Raw genomic sequence first — 21,688 nt, 5'->3', positions numbered from 1 at the left:
AGACAGATTCACCAACCTGAGGAGGACCACGGGTGCAAATGCGGCGGACGCAAAACGGGAACCCAAGATGTAGTGCAGAACGTAATAAAAATGACGCGGCGAGAATGAGTTTAATGAACTTTCACGAAACGCTGAACTCCGCGCGGAAGACGAAAAAATAAATAAACGAGATCGTAACGAAGCTGAGCAAAAAATAAAATCAGCGGAAAAAATATAACATTCAAACGAAAGAAGTGCATAAGAGAAAAAATAGCAAAACTGCAGCAGAAGTAGCTTCTACTGCTGCTGCTGCTGCTGCTGCTGCTGCTGCTGCTGCTGCTGCTGCTGCTGCAGCAACAACAACGCCGAAAAGAGCACAAACATAATAAAATAAGAAAAGAAATCCACCAAACGAGATTCGCGCGCGCTCTCTTCTCCTTTCTTGGAGCTTTGGTTTGGAGGATGAGGTCGGTGGAACTTCTCGCGCAGAGTTCAACCGAAATGCATTTTATGTATAGGTAGGAGAAAAGTGCATTGGACCAATCGAAGATGACGACGACGACGACGGTGCGTTGGGCGAAAAGTACATAAATAAAGATGAATCAGGAGTAGAGTGGGCCAACGAAAATGAATTGTCCGCTCGGGATGATCCGGACCGTAACGAGATGGACTCGCTGCTGCTGTTGATGGTAATGATGAAATGGATGATATTTTTAAACAATGTCCATGCTTGAAGGAATTGCCCAGTTTATAAATACATTGAACACCAAAGAAACAACAGCACAAACTACAGCCTTTTTTGGATCATTTGAAAATAACATTGTCTTTTCAGCACATGTCTTCCAGTGCTGTGGTTGTGGGTGGTTGCAGGTAGTCATTGACTACTTAACATTATAACCAATAACAACCCAATACATTTTCTATGTCACTTATGAGCGGTATTTATGTCCTAGTTTACATCGGGATTAAATCGTGTTTAAATCCTCGATTTAAACAGGCCCGATGTTTTCTGAACATCTTGCCCCTTAAATGCTGCACTGTAGGCCTGGTCGTTTTGGTATGTGTGACGCATCTTCGATGTGAAACATATATCAAATAGACAAGAGGTTTTGCTGAGTCGTTTTCGTTCTAGTGAAAATTTTATAAATGCTTCGGAATGCTTGCGTTCTTGAAATGGACTATTGTAGCTGCGGTAGAGCTGTCACCTTCTAACTCCCGGGTTCAAGCTTCGTGCATTCATAATGATCATGATGATGATGGTCCCACCTCTTACCACTACAAAGGTTTGAGCTGGACGATTTTTCTTTAAGATAATTAAATATGACATTTTAACCAGGTTAGCAAACAAAATCGAACTGGTTTCAGTTACAGATATAAATTCCCTCTAGAGTTTACAGTTGCTTCACAGCGATATAAATGTGGAAAATCTCATGTGTCCAGCCCTTAGCTCGCCTTTTTGTCCACCTAAATTATTCATAAGTATTACAAGCAATCAAGAGTTAATGAACAATCAACAAAGCATCCTATTACACTAGCAACCCCGCAATCTGATGCTATCATTATTTTCAGCAATGTCGGGAATGCTCACGAACCCCCAACATTTGCTAGAAAACTTACTACTAACTCAAGGTATCTTCCAAATAAGCTTCAAAATTGCATTTTTTTTTTTTATCAAATGTTAAATTTCAGTCTCTATAACAGTAATTTTACTCCGAACACTGGCCAAAAGATACTTGATGAACAACCGTGCTATTCGTATGCGTGTAGCAAAAGCGGTAGTTGATTCCAGACTAACCTAAGGTTTAGAACTGACTTGCCTGGCTGCTGATAGGTTGATTTCCAAACTGGCTCCAGTGTATTATCAGGCCATTAGGGTCACATCAGGTCTCCTCCCATCCACCCCCAGGTTGGCAGCCTGCGTGGAGAGTGGAAGGCTGCCTTTTGAAAAGTACATTGTTGCAACTGTTTGCAAGAAAGCGATTGGCTTTGCAGAAAAGACTACAGGGACAAGTGACGGAGTGTCCCTCCTCATGGAGGCGAACGATCTCCTGAATAATACCACTAACCTGGAGCTCCCCCTATAGCCAGGGTCCACTGGTGTGGAGCCAGAGGTTGGAACTGCTGGACTAACGAATGGATGCGATCTCGAGACTTATTTATCCGGAAGGTAAAAGGGGATACCAGGAAATGGGAGGATCCACCTGAACACCGACTTCAAGTCATTCTATCTCTGTTGAGAACCGGCCATACCAAAGTCTCCCACAACATGAGAGGCGGAGGCGGATTCAGACGACAGTGCGATACGTGCAATGTTCCGCTTACAGTGGAGCATTTCTTATACGAATGCCCCCAGTACCACGGACCCCGTTCCCTTTACGGGATCCCAGGTAGCATCAGGGATACCCTGAAGGATGATCCATCCAGCATCGCTGCACTATTCTGCTTCCTTCAGGAGGCAGGTCTGATTAACCAAATTTGAACACCCAAGCAACTACAACGGACAATGATTCGGACTCAAAACTATACCTCGGCAACAAATACTGACTCGGACACGGATGAACGAATATATTGAACCAAGCAAAGCACGTACAAGGACACGGAAATGGACGAATGACGGCACTAAAATTAAACACAGCGACTACAAAGGAACAGGACACGGAACTTGACCACTTGACCACGATTATTCAAAAGGACAGCATTCATCGGTAGCATTAAAGGAAAATTCCCAACTCTGAAATATTAAAACTCTGTTATTATGGAGACTCCCTTCTGGAGCTCCCACCCATCTCCTAACTCCGTATCCTCGGGGTTCTCTTCTGGAACCTCACCTCCCCTTCCTATTAGCTCTGTAATTAGGGGGACTCCCGTCGTTGTTAAGAGATGAACCAGCTCAAGGCTGAAAATCTCTCTAATAAAGCAAAAAAAAAAAATATAACAGTAATACGCGCGCGAGGCTCAAACCTTTGTAGACTACTTTTTTTAATTAATCTACTTTTAAATCAAATATTAAAAATCCATCATCACCATCGAGGCGAACAGAAATAGTTTTTGCAGTGCTACAATAATTATTGAAAAAAGTCGTTATGACAGCTATCCATATAAAATAATCCGTTAGAGATAACTTCGTCAACTATGTATGTCAATTCATAAAAAAAAATCATTGGATAACTGTTCAAAAGACAGTTTTAACGTGTGAAACGCAGTGTCTTTTAAATTCTGTGTTACTGAACATTTTATATGTCTAAGCATCGAATTGAAAACATTTATACCTTTATAATATAATGAATTTTGTGAAGCACAAGTCAAGAAATGTGGTGTTCTTATTTAAGCCACGTTTCTAGTATTTTATATCTATGAAAGTCACTTCCTCTTTCAATTCGATCTTACAAATATCGTGGCAGCAAACCGTTAACTACTTTAAAAATGAACACCATAGTCAAATATACAATTCTTTGCTTCACCGACAACCATTGTAAGGCGTCTAGCATCAAAGTCGAGGAAGTGAATCTATTACATCTCAAAATCAAACGCATTATTTTATTCTGCAAGCGCTGTAATCTCGATATTTGTGTTGTATTGGCCAGAAATAAAATGGAAGGGCAAAGGATGTGGAGAGATGATTGATTTGTATAGCTGTATTTTACTGGCAATAGTTAAATCGTTTTTCAGTCGACATAGAATTCCATACTTCTTGGCAATTTTCTTGATGACATTGTCAATGTGAGAGTTGAACTTAAGGTTGTCATCAATAATTACGCCAAGATATTTAATCTCGCGAACGCGATCAATAGTCTCATAATCAATTACAACAGAGACGTTCTCATTTACTCGATTCCGCGAAATTACCATAAATTTAGTTTTACTTGTATTCAATTTCAACTGCTTATACTTCAACCATCTACTTAGAGAACGCAAATCTTCATTCAAGTGTAAAACTGTTGAGTATATACAACGCAGTACGCCTTGCTTTTAGAGCATAACTTCATTTTCTTCAGTTCAAATTATACTACTGACAAATAAAGACGTTCCTTTCAATTGTAGTTCGAGTAGTATTTCGAATCCAGTCCGATTGTTCCCACTTCTGCCGATAGGTTATGGGCCCAGACAGGGCAATCGGAACTGGTGAAGATAGAATTTGAATTCGTAACGAGATGGCGGATGTCGTTTTCAAGGCTAAATGGATCCAATTACGATAACTGGAGTTTCCGGATGAAGCTGTTGCTGACCAAGGAAGGAAATTGGATGACCATAGCTGACGCAAGGCCAGAAGCGGTTACAAGTGCGTGGAAGACCAAGGATGATCAAGTGCTGGCATCGATTGGATTGGTCGTGGAGGATAACCAATTAATACATAAACATTAGGAAGGCCAAATCGGCGGCAGAGGCGTGGAAAGCTTTAGAAAAATTCCATGTCAAGAAAACGTTCACGACGAAGGTCTCTGTGATGCGGAAAATTTGTAGTCAACGCCTGGAAAAACATGGAGATATGGAAGCGCACGTATCGAAGTTGTCGGAATTGTTCGAGAAGCTCAACAATTTACAGCCCGAAAAGATCCTTGACGACCAATGGTTGGTCGCGATTTTGTTCAGCAGTCTGCCGGAGGAGTACGAGACGTTGGTACCCACCCTTGAAGCTCGACCAGAGAATGATTTGACCCTGGATATGGTGAAGGGCAAGCTTATCGATGAATGGCAGAAAAAGAAGCAGCGCAACGATGATAGCGATAATCCTGAAGCTGTTCTCTATGCAAATTCAAAGGCCGAAAAAGACCGGTGCTTCTTCTGCAAAAATTTAGGTCACCAGAAGGCAAATTGCGAAAAGTTCAGAGTATGGAAGGCGGAGAAAGGAAACGGGGCTGTATCCAAGCACCGAAAGGCAGTATCCAAGCAACAGAAAGCCAACCACGTATCGCAGCAAGATGATGATGATGATAGCTACGCGTTTCTCACTGGATGCAATAGTCAAGCGGAAGACCAATGGATTTTGGATTCCGGTGCAACCTGCCACATTGCAAATTACCGGAACTTCGAGGATTTGGATGATGCAGCTACTGAGGACGTTTGGGTCGCCAACGGGTACGTTCGAAAGGCCGAGGTGCTGGGCGAATAAATGTGCTAGATGGTTCTGGTCGACTACGTGAAGTTCCAATAGAAAGCGCTTTGTATGTTCCTGAAATGAAGTCAAGTTTGCTATCCGTGAAGCGGCTGGTGCAGAAAGAATTCGTCGTCACATTCGACGCAACTGGAGCGAGAATCATGAAAGGTGAAAAGATATGTGCTATGGCGAAGTCCGTTGGTAACTTGTTCATAATTCGTCAATCAACCCAAAACGTATCCATGGTGATGACGAACGATGACTGGACTGCGTGCATGCGTGGCACAGACGATTCGGACACAGAGACTGCGAAGCGGTGTTGAAATTGCAGACCTTGGACAACGGCGTGAGGGTGAAGAGATGCAGCTGCACTGATGCATGTGAAGTGTGCATTGAAGGTAAGATGCACAGGACATCATTTCCGAAGACGTCAGAAAGTGTGTCATCGGCGGTGATGGATTTGGTTCACACTGATATCTGTGGACCAATGAGGACGGCGACTCTGGGCGGAAGACGATATTTCATCACATTCATCGACGACTACAGTAAGTACACGGTCGTTTATTTGCTACGGAAGAAGTCTGAAGCGCTCCAGGAACTGAAGGAATATGTTGAGCTAGTCAAGGCGTAGTTTGGAAGGAAGCTCAAAATTTTCCGCTCGGACAGGGGTGGTGAGTTTACTGGCAAGGCATTCAATGCATTCCTGAAGCAAAATGGTATCATCGGCCAGCTCACGGCACCATACACCCCACAGCAAAATGGGGTAGCAGAACGAAAAAATCGTTACCTTGTCGAAATGGCCAGGTGCATGCTCATTGATGGACATTTGGACAAGCGTTTCTGGGGAGAATCAGTGGTAACTGCAAACTACATGCAGAACAGGCTGCTATCACGGTCGATCAGTGGCACACCATATGAGCGGTGGTTCGGGAAGAAGCCCAATCTCGGACACATTCAGCGGTTTGATGTGGATGCGTACTGCCATGTACCAAATGAAAAGCGAGGTTAGCTGGATCGGAAGGTTGTCAAGCTCAGGTTCGTCGGATACAGTGAAGTATCGAAGGCATGCCAGGTGGACGAGACGAATGGAAAGGTAACTGTTAGCCGTGATGTTAAATTTCTTATTTCTTGCGGGCCCATGCCAGGTTCGGTGGGAGAAAGTCCGGTTGTACCATCCATCTGTTTCGAACGAGTAGACCTAATGAGTGAGCCAGGATCAACTGAATCGGATGACGTACGTGTGGACGGGAGCATGTCCAGTGTAGATGTCGATCCACCTCGAAGATCAACAAGAGCTAATCTCGGAGCTATTCCAGAGCGGTATGCTTGTACAGCAGAAACTTCGGTTCAGGAGGAGCCAAAATCGTTGAAGCAAGCGTTATCCAGTCCAAACAGCGCCAAGTGGTGCACGGCTATGAAGGAAGAGCTAGCATCCATCGAAGAAAACGATGTCTGGGATATAGTCGACCTGCCGACGGGTAGCCGCGCCATTGGATGCAAGTGGGTGTAAAAACAGAAGCGAGACGAAAATGGCAATGTAGTTCGGTACAAAGCCAGGCTGGTAGCCCAGGGCTACACTCAACGTTTTGGGACGGACTACGATGAAGTTTTTGCGCCAGTAGTTCGACACGTTACGTTCCGCACCATGATGTCTGTGGCAGCCAAGAAGAAGATGATCGTCAAGCAATTCGACGTAAAAACGGCGTTCCTCAACGGCAACCTTGAGGAGGAGATCTACATGAAGCAGCCTCCCGGGTATGTCGTCAGCGGTATGGAAAACAAGGTATGCCATTTAAAGAAAAGTTTGTACGGGCTCAAGCAAGCGGCTCGTTCTTGGAACCAGCGACTGCATGAGGTGATGGAAGCGGATGGTTTTGAACGATGTGACGCAGATCCCTGCCTGTACAGAAAGCGAGCTGGTAGCAAGTGGTGCTATGTTCTCGTGTATGTGGATGATCTCATCGTAGCGAGCGAGGATGAACGCATGATCGACGCATTGAAGCGAACGCTTGCAAGAAATTTCCAGATCAGCTGCCTCGGTGATGTCAAGTTTTACCTCGGGATCGAAGTCGATCGACACCATGCTGGAGATTTTCTTATCAACCAACGGAAATACATTGAAGACGTCATCTGTTCTGTTGGCCTACAGGATGCGAAAGTGTCAACCGTGCCAATTGATCCTGGGTACATCAAGACGGAAGATAACGATGGCCAGCTCCCAAATAATCAAGAATATCAAAAGGTAGTTGGGCAGCTGTTGTACATCGCAGTCAACAGCAGACCTGACATCGCAACGGCAATCTCAATCTTGAGTCGTAAGGTGAGTTACCCAGCCCAACGTGACTGGAACGAGTTGAAGCGAATGGTTCGCTACCTGAAGGGGACAATTGATCTGAAGCTTCGACTGAGTAGCAGTGGTGATTCATCTGGTCTGGTGGGTTACGCTGATGCCGATTGGGCTTCTGCCGACAGGAAGTCCAATAGTGGTGTTATCAAGTATGAATACTGCCCTACGGTAAAGATGGCCGCGGATCTTTTAACCAAACCTCTACCACGAATACGGTTGGAATTTCTAAGGAAGCAGTGCGGTCTGTTGTAGTCGCGTTGAGGAGGAGTGTTGAGTATATACAACGCAGTATGCCTTGCTTTTAGAGCATAACTTCATTTTCTTCAGTTCAAATTATACTACTGACAAATAAAGACGTTCCTTTCAATTGTAGTTCGAATAGTATTTCGAATCCAGTCCGATTGTTCCCACTTCTGCCGATAAAAATGGCATCATCTAAATCCTAAGCTGCAATGAATAATACAGTATCATCTGCAAAAAGATCAATGTCGCAAAATCGTAAAACACGTCGCAAGTCATCAAAATATATAATAAATAACAGGGTCCTAATACACTTCCCTGGGGCACTCCAAGGTTATTCCCCACGGGACTGAAATCAGAATCATTAAAACAGTCCGTTGAGTTCTGTCAGACAAATAGCTTTCTAACCATTTATATGCAGTACTCGTAATTCCAAAGCGCTTGATTGATCTTAACAATAAGGGCCTAGAAATTGTTTCAAAAGCGCGTTTTAGATCCAAAAAAACAGCAACAATCGTGTCTTTACACTCTAAGTTGTTTTTCCACTTCGCTAATACCAAATTCAATGCGGTTTCACAAGAATGATTGTTCTGGTATCAACAACCTATTACTATTTAAATACTCTTACAGCTGGCCTTTAACAACAAGTTCTAAAATTTTCTCTAATGTGTGCAACATGTTGATGGGACGAAACTCTTCGGCTTTAATCGTTTCAGCAACTTTTTGAATAGGAACAACTAAGGATTCCTTTCAAATTTGTGGCACATGTGCCGTTTGCAATTATTCATTAATAAGATCCAGCAAGATGTGGCCAATGACATGAAATCAATCTTGAATAACTCTAGCATTAACATTATCTACTCCAGCCGATTTTCCTAATGAAAAACAAATAACTCTAAATCATCTAATGTAATTGGGTGAAAAACTTCACATCTACAACTACTATTAACTGGCTGTTTTATTTCGTCAGGTTCATCAACCAATTCAATGGATTGATCAATCAATGAAACACTGTCTACAAAATAATCATTAAACTAAGCTGCAATTACTTGTTCTGACTGTTCTAATGTGCCAAATAAAGATATGGACCGCGGTTTGCAATTACTAGGTTTTATTAAAGATTTCAAAATTTTCCATAACTCTTTGCTGTTGTTTTGATGCTGATCAGTCTTCCTTTGAACATATTCACAACGAGTTTTCTTTATCGATTGTGAATACTTATTACGCACGATTGTGTACCTATTCCAATGATTGTCATTATTTGATCTACAAACTTTTTGTACCATTTGTCCCTTTTCTGTTTAAGACGCAAAAGATCCAAATTGTACCAGCTGTTCGAGTTTTTCAAAGAAACAAACTTTTGCTCAACTAGCTGTAGATTCATCTTAATTACCGGCTGCGAATGGAAAATCCACTCTCCTCTCAACAAGATTCGAAACAGCCTGTATCGAATATTTCCTCCAGCACTTCAATTTTACTAATTCATCGTTGTTATTTATAACGTTTGCATTAAAAAATGAACTTTTTTCGGATGGTGAAAAAAAAAGCTAAGACAGATAATTTCTTTTGATAAATTTCCCATGGAAGGTAATTATTTAAGCTTACTTGCAAAAAAATTCTACGCCCTTGCGAGCGGCCTTCCGGCAGTTAACCGGAACATTCGCCATGGCGGACGAAAACATGCGTGTATTTAGGCATATTTTTGAGTTCTTATTTCTTCGTTTTATTTATCAATTCCTCCTCAGTTTTCGCGCCAAAATTGTTGGAGTAGATCTTACGCTTCAGGTTGGCCCAGAAATTCTTGATGGGACGCAGCTGGGGGACGTTGGGCGGGTTCGCCGATTTGGGTACCACATCGATATTCAGCCGCTCCATCTCCTCCAACGATCGCTTCGAGTAGTGGGCCGACGCCAGATCCGGCCAGAACACCGCGTCTTCGCCCTTATGGTATTTCTTGATGAACGACGCAACTTCCGGCAGGCATTTTGTACTATAAATTTCCCCGTTCGCGGCCAGTCCGGAGCGAAAGAAGAGCGGCTTTGACATCCCCTTCTCGCTGATTGTCAGCCACAGCAGCACATTCTTGGGGAACTTGGTGTGTGAAATGAACTTCACCTCGGAGCTCACTTCGTTGCCATCCAGGGTGAGATAGGTCTCGTCATCCATCACCACCGACACGTCGCGATTCGCCGGGAAAAACGAGCTCCTGTAGCTCCGAAACCAGTGGACGTGACTTCCGCTTCCTGACATGTATGTTCGACATCCTTTGGAGCTTCTTGTCGCTCAGGGTCGTCGGCCGTCCAGAACCTGACTTTCTTTCGATGTTCTGATTTTTGCCTAATAGTGCCAAGATATTGTAGATGCCGGAACGGGCGTATCCGGCGTCCACAAAGTGCCGCACGATGTCCGTTTTGGACGCGGCGGGGTGCCGTTCTTTGAACGCACACACTTCTGAACGGAGTTGCTTCACTGTTTTTGCCATCACGGTTAGAGTTCAACTGATAGAGCTGTCAAATTTTGTCTGCTGGCTCATGGGAAACGTGGTAAATAAAAGTTCTGCTGTGCCTGGAAATACGCGTATATTCATTTACCGTTTGCTTTAATTAAAAAACTCAGCTAAACGCTTCAAATGATTCGAATTATGGTTGTCACGCCAATTAATATTAAAATCACCAGCCAATATAATTAATTTACTAGAATCAAGGAATGTCTCGAACCAGTTCTCTAAAACTTCAACAAAACGCTGGTAACTAGAACTGGGAGAATGATACAAAACACCATAATTACCCATCTTCATGCCACGTACAACTGTAATGTCCAAGAACCAGTTGCCATAAATAACTTCGTCGGTACGAAGGTTGAATTGAACTGATTCTTTAACATAAATAGCAACACCGCCAGTGTGTCTAGAATGTGATAAAAAAGCAGTTTCTGTTTCTACAATATGAGTTTCAGATAATAAAACTAAAAGAAGACGTTTTTCCGCAACAATCTGACGTAATGCTACGTGGTTTGTTGACAACCCCGCAATATTAAAATACAAAAATCGAATTGATTCACATTCCTGGAACTTGGCTGCTATTTATTGAAACGCAAGCTGCTTTTTTTCTGTTCAAAAAGTCTTTTATAGAGCAAACATTCAGAGCTAATAGAGATAAGAAATGATTGCAGGCAGATTTTATCCATAACGCCACTGCCAGACAGTGGAAGTTAGGCCAAGAAGTTAGCCTTTTACACATGAGAACCTCCTATCGATCAGAATGAATTTTGCATATGTTAAGGATCAACAAACATTTTCAGGCGCAAAGGAGCAACAGGATCAAGTTGATAACGTTTCTTAATTCCAAAATCTGAAGACTGCTTTGAATAATATGTTTAGGTAATGAACAGCATCAACGGACAGATAAACTACTTACAGCTTCTATTTATTAAATTCTATAACGATTGCCAGCAACGCCGGCTGGGCATATCCTATGGCTTACCCTCAATACTAACAGAATTTCACCCTTCCCGTGACACTTATGAGGGGTCGTTGAGTTCTCTGCATCTCTCTGAGTGTCGGACTAACATTGATCTTCTTTCCACACCAAGATACAAGGACGTGGTCTACTAGCTATGGTCTGTTGGAGGGAGACACATCCTTTATCTAAGAGGTAGTAATTAATCACAAATTACTATCTAACAGCAACGGCTGAAGGTGGGTCTCCTTCTTAACAAAAGTTTGGAGCTCGTACCACCTACGGCATTGTGCAACCTGGTTTATGCTACGCTATGCTAACTTCTATTAAATATACAAGAAAATGATGGAGATCATTTTCCAGGATGCTTTCAAAAACTGGCTTTTCCTGGTTACTCACTGGTGTGACGCAATGCAGATTAAGATAAATATGGACACGTGGCTTCCGTTTTTACGGAATCCGGCAGTACCTGCCTTTAGAAATAACTTTCATAAAAGTGCGAACTAAACATAGAATTTGGTGTAGAGGAAAAAAAACCTTTTTTAATTTATTTTCTAAAGTTCTGTTCAAGTTCCGCCAGAAGCTGCTTAGAATGCTCTTCAATTATGATACCGGAACTTTCAAGTTCTTATAACGACTTAAAAATGAGGCTGCTTAGAATTCTAAAGATCATCACCAACTAAGCTGCTTAAGCCACAAATGGCCTTTTATCAGAACTTTTGGTTACTTGGGATGGTTGGCTGGAATGGGTGTTGGACGGATGATCTTGATGTTTGTTCTTATGTAGATTTAGTAATCGGTTGACTAGTTGTTTGGGGTAGTTGTTTCTTAGTAGATGTTGGTTAGGGTGTTTCATTTTGAAAAAAGTGATGAATTTTTGATAGGCCACCCTCCAGTTCGATTCATAGCCCCAAAATATGAACCTGTGCAAAAAATGGTAAAGATTGATGAAGGTTTAGAGGTCGCGCCAATGATTTGGATTTTGTATGGAGATTTTGGTGAATTAGTATGGGAAATTATTGATTTTCGTTTACATTGCTCTAACTTTGGTTGTAGTTGTCCAAACGTTGAAAAAAAAAATATGTGGTTGTCATGACAATGATCAACAAGCCTGTTGTTGTTGCGATGAAATTGGCGTTGTTGCCTTGTACATATTCATCTGTCAATTTACCCTATTTTGCCATTTTTTCACATTTTTATAATTCTTGATACGCTGCAAAACTGAGCGTAGCAACTGTAGGCTTTTTGTTTATTGCCATAGCAATAACATACTAAATTTTTTCGACATTTGGACAAGTAGAAGCAAAGTTATAGCGATATAAGCGATTTTTTAAATTCTTCCATAGTAATTCCCATACAAATTTCAAATCATTGGCGCGACCTCTAAACCTTCATCAATCTTTACCAATTTTTGCACAGGTTCATATTTTGGGGCTATGAATCGAACTGGAGGGTGGCCCATCAGAAATTCATCACTTTTTTCAGAATGAAGCACCCTAATGTTGGTGGATTGTTTTTACTATTTCTTCCCTGGGTTTGTTGCGTGTGAGAGAGTGAACTCGGTGGAAAAAGTTGGTCGCCACATTTATTTTGTGTTTTGGCTGATGACATGATTTGTAGTTCAGCATTCTGCCTGACACAATTGGTTTGGCGTACCATTCGGTGGTCAGTATTTGATCTGGATTCCGTATGACCGTCATGTCAAGGAATGCCAGTCTTCGGTCGTCCTCGATTTCTATAGTTAACTGTAATCTTGGTTCTATTTTGTTGAATGCGTCTAGGACCTGCTGTTCGGTGTTTCGTGGGATTGTCATGAAGATGTCGTCCACGTAATGTTACCTACTATAATACAGATGAATCAGGTACTATCTAAAGAGTAATTTAGTTTCAAATTGAACTAAGTGTAGCCGTTACTAACACCACACAGCGATCATCAAAAAAAAATGTTCTGCGTTAATTATAATTAAGTAACTTTTTCAACAATTGGTCATTACATTTTCAAAAAAAAATATAAACAACATATATTGATTATCCCAGCCATATAAAATTCCATATATCTGACAGTGCAGTCACTCTGTATAATACGTATATACCTTCTGGATGGTGAGCAGTTCAGTTACGATTTCTCTTCCAAGGAGGCGGTAGTGCTGATGCAATATCTCTAGATCCCGGCAATATACAAGGGTGCTGTCTTGAGCAATGTTGTCCAAAAGACCAATACCTCCTTGATGATGAAATGATCAGCTCTGAACTCTCTATCCGAATGGTGCTATTATTTCTGTGAACTTCTTCAACATATCAAGAACCTCATTCCTGTCTACAAGATCCTAGATCGCGAATTTGGAAAAAAAATAATAATAAAAATCCCAGGTCGAGACGCATTTTCATGTTCCTATTCTTCAACCATGATCATTGAAATATTCACGGAAAAGCGCAATATTGTGACATGAGACCACATGTCCCATCCCATAGCATTTTCCCTTTCAACAAATCAAGAAAAGAGGTGCAAGCGGACGGTTGATTTTTCCCACGCATAATGCAACACTTTCATTTCACCGAATGCATGCAACACTAAACTAACTGTGCTGCTGCGGAGATAGAAAGGGGCCTCTTGGTTATGGTTAATACATACGTAGAGGTACATATACTGCAAAATATCGTATATGCGTGATAGGAATGAACGCCTGATGGTCGCGAAAGTTGCGGTTTGCATTTGCAGTTAATACCCGATTGCAGCGCTTCCTTTCCATTTTCCCCCCAGATTGCATTGCATTGGAAGGGTCATGAACGAGAGTAACGGCTGCAGTGATTGTTTCCACGTTTCGCAGCTGGTGGTTTTTCGTCTTGCGCTGCACCGCAACTCAATGTCGTCGGCGGCGTGGTCGTGGTTTCTGTGCGCGGAGAAAGGTTCAGTTGACGGCGGTGAAAGTTTACGGCGGAAGTTGGATGAGATATTGGGATGCATTCGCAAAGAGAGTAATTTTTTTTAATATAAATCAGAGTTCATAAATTTGCTTAAAATAGAAGCTGGTAGGAAGATTTTATAATGAGATTTCTATAGTTAGATACATCATAAATCTAGATATGTTTAGATGAATTGACATCATCATGCCATTTAGAAGTACCTATAAACCCACTAATTCAACAAACAAGCGGTGGTCTTACGCTAAGCTGATGCCTTTCATTATTCATTCTTTTTAACGACGCCTCGCAGGGTACAGTACAGCTAGTTGCATCGTGCCGAGGCTTCATATAACGTACATCGACGAGTGCTACCACGGGTTGACCAAGTCCCGGGACCGTGTCGGTTGTCGTAGTCTTTCGTTCAGTATCGCTCAGCACTTTCCTACCACGCACCGAACGAAAGTGCGAACCAAGATAAGCGGTGAAATATATTAAAGGTTCAATGCGATTACTATCATTATTTATATAGAAAATAATAATTACAACCAGACATCAACGCGAAAACAACGCGCGCCTCTCGTCGTTGTACGGGGCATGTGTAATAGGGTGTGTCAGATGTTATTGGTACCATCTGAAAAATACACCTCAAAAGGAATTCGTTTTTGGAATAAACTCAAGTTTTTAGGAATTTATTTTGTTTGTCTAGTGTTATTATTCTTTTGCTGAGAACAAGTTTTTAAACATGGTAATGCATTACACTCAGAGAAATGAATTTAACTGATTTTCATTATGAAAATAATTATGACCAAAAAATAATAAAGCGGAGCAGACTGGAACCGAACCATGGACGCTGAGAATACGAAGGCTGTGTGTTGACCGCTCGTCTTTCAACGCTTGTAAAATTCCAATGGTTATAGGCGTATCAGAGCTACCTCATGTTAGACGAAAATCATTCGTAAGTCACGCTTATGAAATCCATATGTGTCGTTCATAAGTCGAACCTTACGAAATTCTTAAGTTTATTTGCCTCATTTTACTAATGAGTGCCCTTTCAACCACCGCTCATCACTTTAATGTGTTCACAGCATACAAATAAAAATGTTATTCATGATGATGTATTGATCATCACTGGTAAAAAATGGATACAATATTACACTCATAAAAATTATTTGTTTAAAAATTCTGTGAACATCGTACAGCGTAATATTACACAACATGCGACCGATGTGCTGCTGTTTGGATGTAATATTCGTCAATTTTTGTTTCTGTATTCTTCAGATTAGTCAAGAGATTAGTGTGTGGCATGTGTCTCCAATGGAATAAGGGGGCCATCTCATTTTCAACAGCTGACATCTACTAAATTGATCTGGAAAAGAATTGGCATCACTGATAAGTTTAAAATGTGGTGGCTAGCTTAACGCTTCAGTGGCGCCACCATGACAAATGCGAGCAAATTCCCAACCTTATTTGCGATAAATGTGATTGTGAGTGTTATGTCTGTTTGTCTGTGCCCATATTGCATGGACTTAGATGCATATTCACTGTCCGGAGGCCGCCATATTGGATTTTGGTCAGCCATCTTGGATTTGTGGAAGCCATCTTGGGTTGAAATCCACCATTTTAATTTCATCCGGAATGCTGTCTTAAATTTCGGAATGTCCCAGATTCTAGAATTTAACATATCTTCTAATCCTATTACTTCCGATGATTTTGATCTTGGTTGATATTCATGCTGGATGATATTGGTCGCAAATCAGGGGTGATTTTCATAGTGATGATGGCTTGTGATCATGAAAGATAGCTGATTTTGATTTCACCACCATTTGAAAATTTAAATTTCTGAGAATCTTACTTCACAGGACAGTCGTCCTTTGCGTGAGAGGAATCTCCACAATTCAAGCATATAGCTGAAATGTAGCAATTATTTGTTCCGTGACCCCACCCTTGGCACTTACAGCACTGGGTGAGGTTGTGGCAGGTGCCACCTTCTTTTTTCTTTCCTTTATTTAACGTCGGTCTCTGTTCCGCAATCTAGTGCCAATCACCGAGGAAGGCAGCTTCCACACCTGCGTAGGATATCGCACCCATTCAAACACACATCGGCCGGGACCAACGGCTTTACTTCCCTTCCGAAGGAAGACGTGACCAGAGATTTTTATGCCTCAGAAAAACCCCACACGACCTCGGCTGGGTTTGAACCCAGACCCATTGGGGTGAGAAAGCAGCCACGCTTACCACTACACCACTGGCGCCGGCTATAAAGGCAGGTGTCATGTATTATAAAATTCAAATTTAAAAAGTTGTACATGAATTGAAATTTTCCAAACCCCATCGAATTACCCCTTGTTTAGCATGAAGCGTTCTCAAACAGTTCACTCACCGAAATGTTCATTAGATGGTAAATGAGTTCTCTGTACCATTTCGGGCGCCAAAGCGTAATTCGATAGCCATACGAAGAGTCTTAGCAAACCACGCGTAAACGCAAGGACATCGACCTGCACGATTCTGCTTTCAGGATTTGTTGACCCGTCCCATCCTTTCATGCTCTTCGGGTGGAAAGCGAATAGGCATATGTGTTAACTTGATAGAAAAAGAATGCTTTCCTTCGTATTTCTGTTAAAACTAGTATGCGTGAAGGCGATTTTTAGAACTTAGTGAAAATCAACTTCGTCGATTTCACGTAATTTCCTACCGCAGGGCTGGTAGCGGTTTAACGATGAAATAGTAGTGACTTTAGTGACCAAAATATCGGAAATAGTGACCAAATAGTGACTCTTAAGTAGTAAAAAGTAACCAATAGTGACGTTTATTGAGCAAAGAAACTAGTGATAAGGCGCGCTTTTTTTCTCTACAGTTTCTTGTATATGATCAGCAGCTCGTTTTTGGATTGATTGTTGCTTGCGCACAGTTGACATTCCCTCCAGCATTGCCTGAGCCAGCTCTACTTCCGCCAATATGTTATGGTTCTCAATAGCTTTTTTAAGACGAGTGTTAGCTTCCACAAACAATCTTTCTTCCTCCTTTTTTCGCTTCTGATCTTCCAAATATTGCTTGTAGTTGGCATATGCTTTGTTAGCCATCATTATCAGTTCTTTGGGGATGGGAACGAGATGCGGCTCATTTCCGAATGACTTTATTGCGCCTTTGACCACCATCAACGCATTTAATGTCCTCTCACACATTGAGGATCGATTGTCGGTGAGGATCCTTGCCGAAGTTGAAAATCCTCGCTCGACATCGGCGTTGCCATGGGACGCCGTCAAAGCCGCCCTTACAACTACTGATACCAACGGATATTTAGCCTCTCCTCTAGCTGATTTCATACTGAAGAACTGGTTCCAATAGCCTTCAATCCTTCGGTTTTCACTGTCTTGAATATCCATTTCACATTTGAGCAGATTCCATTCATGCAATAGCAAGTCCGTTTTGATATCTAACGGAAGTGACTTCGCAATTTGTACAATTTCGTTAAAACCACGACTGGATTTTCGATTCGATGGGCTAATGCAACGGCAATGCTTTACGAGGCGTATCGAATTCCTGATTTATTCAATACATGCTTACAAGAAGCGATATAATGTTTTCTAGCATTTTGAAAGAAGCTGAGTTTATGAACATCTTTCAATTTAGTCAGCTCAGCAGATATTTCATCGCCAATAATTATATGTTCTGGGGGTAGTAAGTATTCAACATTGTCAAAAATGTCCTGTGGTATTATAGTATCAGCAGGCCACACATCCTCTTAGCATACTCTGGTCACTATAGTACGGACTAGCCTCTCAAGCTCTGAATACATCAAGTGAACGAGGGGCTCTTCTTTCTGGAAGAAACCTAATTTAAAAAAAATGTAGGACTGCATGTTCATAGTTTTAGTTACAGCGTATGTTATAAAAGATTAAAATTTTCTAAAATAAATTTAGTTTTTATTTTTAGCATTTTAATGAAATTAACTCAATTGAATTAAAAAATATATATGCCACAATACGTTTGAAACTGAATCGATTTTGCAAATTCAATGTTGATACGCTTTTTATTCAGTTTTTTTTTTCAAACATCAGTTTGTCTGAACTTCTAGCTCGCCCATACAGCCCAAGAAGTAAGGAAAAAGAACTGACCTGTAAATCGGGTGACAATATTAGCACTCGACACCACAAACAACACCTCCGCTTTCATACTCGGGTTATTCAAAAATCTAACGATTCTTGAATATGACGTTGTCTTCGTCAGCAGTAGACGTTTCTTGGGAACGAAATTTGTGATATAGTTCACCAGTGCAGGCCATTGCTGAATAATCCGTTTTGCTGCTTGTTCCAAAGTTAGCCACCGTGACGTGACGTGCTTGATGAAACGGTTGGTGGGTAATCCGAGCTGTTGCTGTATTTTCTCAAAATCTCCTAGTCTTGACGGCCAGCCTTTAAAGAAGTAGTACACTGCTATGATGGGTTCCGAAGCGGCTTCTTCTAACTCCTCAATGCCTTTTAAGAATCCGTTAAGTAAGGTGTGTATATTGCAGGATCCGATAATCAGCAAAGGCTTTCGGCGATCCTCTAGAAGTTGATCAATCAAAAGCCGGTAGGTAGTATTTTTTTTTCTATTTCATAGTATTCATAAAATATTTACCAAGCATGAGAAGATTCTTCCGCGGCAATGCATCATTTTACAATGCATCATTTTACAATGCATCATTTAACTTTTGAAGGATGTCCTCTGCTTTAGCAGAACCAATGAAGAACGTTTGTAGATGCGTTGAAATAACCTGTGACTTCGATTTGGGCCAGTAGCGGATGGCTGTTTGCAATTCTTTTCTCCCAGCCGAATTGGTTGTCTCATCGTAGCACAACGTGTATAGAGAATCACGTGTATCGTCCAGTGCAACCTCTCGGAAGAAAGGTGCCAAAGCATCGAAGGTATCTCGAATGCCATCACAGGATGCAGCTGGAAAATCTGATGCAATGCATTTTAATAACCAGATTAGTTCGGCCTTAGCAGCTACATCTCGTGTACTTAAAAGCAGCACTTGACGAATGAATGCCGCAGATGAGGATGACTGCTCGTTGTCGATCAATTTTGACTCGCGATCCCTGCTAAGCCGCAGTTGACTTGAACCACGAAGAACCATCCATTCTTCCTTATGTTTCGCAGTATTCGCGTGCTGCTCGAAAACTTGGAAACCTTTGGCTATTGCAGAACGCTTCCATATTACTGTGTTTCCGGGCCCACTTAGAAATGACACATTCATTTGAATCGGTTTTCTTCAACCATTCAGGGCGGAAAGTGCATTTCCCCATACTGTCCTAAAAATTGAGATAAAATTTGTTAATTTTGAATCTATAAAATTGTTTCTTATATTTACCCGAAACACTTCTGCCTGTTATGAATTAAAAACACTTTTCTTTTACAATTAGACCAAACAGAAATCTAAAGAACTACCCAACTAACAATTTTCACAACGTAAACGCTTTACTCATTTCATGTATACAGCCTCAAGCTGTATTCAAACGTTATACGATATGAAGAAACCTTTACTCAACCTCTATACAAGCAAATCTGGTGAACTTACTCAGCTACTTATGGCTGTTGGAGCGGTCGGGAGAAGCTCTTATTGCATATCCATTAACGCTTCTATACAGCTGTTATCCTGCTGTTTAGTTGTGCGTGAACTTGAAAGGCGCTTATTCAACCTTTTCCCGGTTATCCAATAATCACTACACAGCTTTCTCTTGAAGCCGGGTTAAATACTGTTTACGCTTTTTTATGAAGGAATTTATTTAGTTTATTTTGCTGTGAATCAAATTAATCGAAATTAGTTACAACAAATCATCACGAAATTATTTATAGCCTGCACCGGAACCTGGAATCGAACTCGAGACGACCTCATTGGCAAACCTTGACACTACCAACTGTGCTACGCCAACACTTTGAACTTATGTAAACAAATCAACATTCCCTTCTACAACAAAATCACTGAGTAGAGGCTTTATAATAGTGCACATGAATCACTTTTCTCGACTAGTTATAAAAGAGCAGAGTAAAAGCTGTAAAACTGCACACGTCTAAAAATAAACCTAGTTGACTGTGAAAATGCTTCCGAAGTTGCTATAACACATTTTATAAGCTGAGTACAGGTTGTTTAGTTGTTGAAAAAGCACTTTTGATGTTTATGTTATTCAGCAAGAGTGGTTGGTTGTGTAGAAGCCATCAAATGAGTAATATATTCACTTTGTTAGCTTTGTTTTGCAGCTACAAGTTGAAAGTTGGGTAGTGTGTGTATAGAAGTGACATTAGCGTTTATTGGCTGATGTTATTCAATGCGACTGACAAATTGAATAATGGTTGTGAGAAAGTTGAGTAAACGCTCTCCAAAACTATTTTACTAGCTTTTGCTTGTAGCTGTATCTGCAGCTTCTTTTCAGCTACTTTACAGCACAACGCTGGAAAAGTTGACTTACAAAGCTGAAAATGTTAGTTGGGTAGCTGCTCCACTTTCGTATAGTGCATTCACATTTTTACAGAATGATTCAAATAAAACGAAGTTGATATCAGCGGCAAAATTTTCATGATGGTGTAACAAACAGACATACATATATGAATGAGAGAGATGAACCTTTAAAACGAATGATTTTTTTAATGATTTAATTTGCTTTCTCTTTCTTGCACACGGAGGTGAACTTTCTTAACGATTTGCAACCGTCTTTCTCGCTCTTGTTGATGGAGCAGCCGTATGAGCCGATCAAACGTAATCAATACTCACCAAGCAAGATTAAACCACCATCCTCAACTTCCACTGGAGTAAAGCTGGGTTTAGACAGGGCAAGTCAATTAATCAAGTCAGTTGAATTCAAATGACTTGAACGCGAATGGAACGTGTAAGTCATGCCATTCAACTGACTTGATCAACTCACTTGAATTGAAAAAAATTGAACCAGGCTCAACTTTTCAAGCCAATTGAATTCAACTGAGTTCATCATTTGACTTGCCTAGTCTAATAGTACGTTCAGACTACAGAGTTATAACATGTTATAGCGCTATCTTGATGGTGGTTTCTGTGTTGCAATTATTTGGCAACCGTTATAACATGTTATAACTGCTCAGTCTGGACTGCGCTTTAAAGAGAGATTCCGAACTCAAACATTGCTGTCAACGTTTTCGGCTTTTCTCACATTTTCTCTTCTTGTCAACGTTAACACGCTCATTTTGAATTACTCTTTCTAGAACAAATGTTGCCGTGACGTGTTGCCAACTCAATTGTTGTTTTTTCAAAATTCTACGCAATCCACATGGGTTATAAAAAAAAGTTACTTTAGTGACTATTTTTCGGGAAATAGAGACTTAAGTGACTTTTTAGTGAAAAAAGTCACTTTTAAGTGACTGACTTAAAAAAAGTGACTCGCTACCAGCCCTTCCTGCGACGAAGATTGCAATTCTTGTGCCTAATCTGAGGATCTTCAGACTTCAGACACTTCGTTCTGTTCTGTGGAAGAGGCGAAAGTTGTCCAAGTTTTAATTATCGCGCAGTGGTGTGAAATTAAAGGTGATAAAAGTAAAGGAGAAAATTTCTTTAACTTTGCTAATTTAGATTTTCTTTATAAACCACCCACATCAGTCAGCGACCGTTTTGACCCCATTTTCCAGCTTCGAATGACACCCGGTGGTACCCGAGGCCGG

The 21,688-nt window shown here is 41.1% G+C and overlaps 1 protein-coding gene and 1 pseudogene across 1 annotated transcript; one reads left to right on the top strand and one right to left on the bottom strand.

Annotated features, from left to right (window-relative positions):
• The first annotated feature begins 4,465 nt into the window (after positions 1 to 4,465).
• On the top strand, positions 4,466 to 5,089 carry LOC135702887 (uncharacterized). The gene has a single exon (XM_065223942.1). The coding sequence runs from the start codon at positions 4,466 to 4,468 to the stop codon at positions 5,087 to 5,089; it is 624 nt and encodes a 207-aa protein (XP_065080014.1).
• An 11,950-nt stretch (positions 5,090 to 17,039) lies between these two features.
• LOC135702864 (uncharacterized) lies at positions 17,040 to 19,407 on the bottom strand (annotated as a pseudogene).
• Between the last annotated feature and the right edge of the window lie 2,281 nt (positions 19,408 to 21,688).

Source organism: Ochlerotatus camptorhynchus, unplaced genomic scaffold (genome assembly GCF_037179485.1).
Source record: "Ochlerotatus camptorhynchus isolate MF236.1 unplaced genomic scaffold, CSIRO-AGI_Acam_v1.1 ptg000202l, whole genome shotgun sequence".
Taxonomy (NCBI): domain Eukaryota; kingdom Metazoa; phylum Arthropoda; class Insecta; order Diptera; family Culicidae; genus Ochlerotatus; species Ochlerotatus camptorhynchus.
The sequence above is the reverse complement of the archived record's forward strand: the minus strand, read 5'-3'. Positions and strand labels throughout refer to the sequence as shown.

Bases quoted from the DNA above. Each gene is read 5' to 3' on its own strand.
- LOC135702887 (XM_065223942.1), top strand. From the start codon at position 4,466: ATGGAAGCGCACGTATCGAAGTTGTCGGAATTGTTCGAGAAGCTCAAC.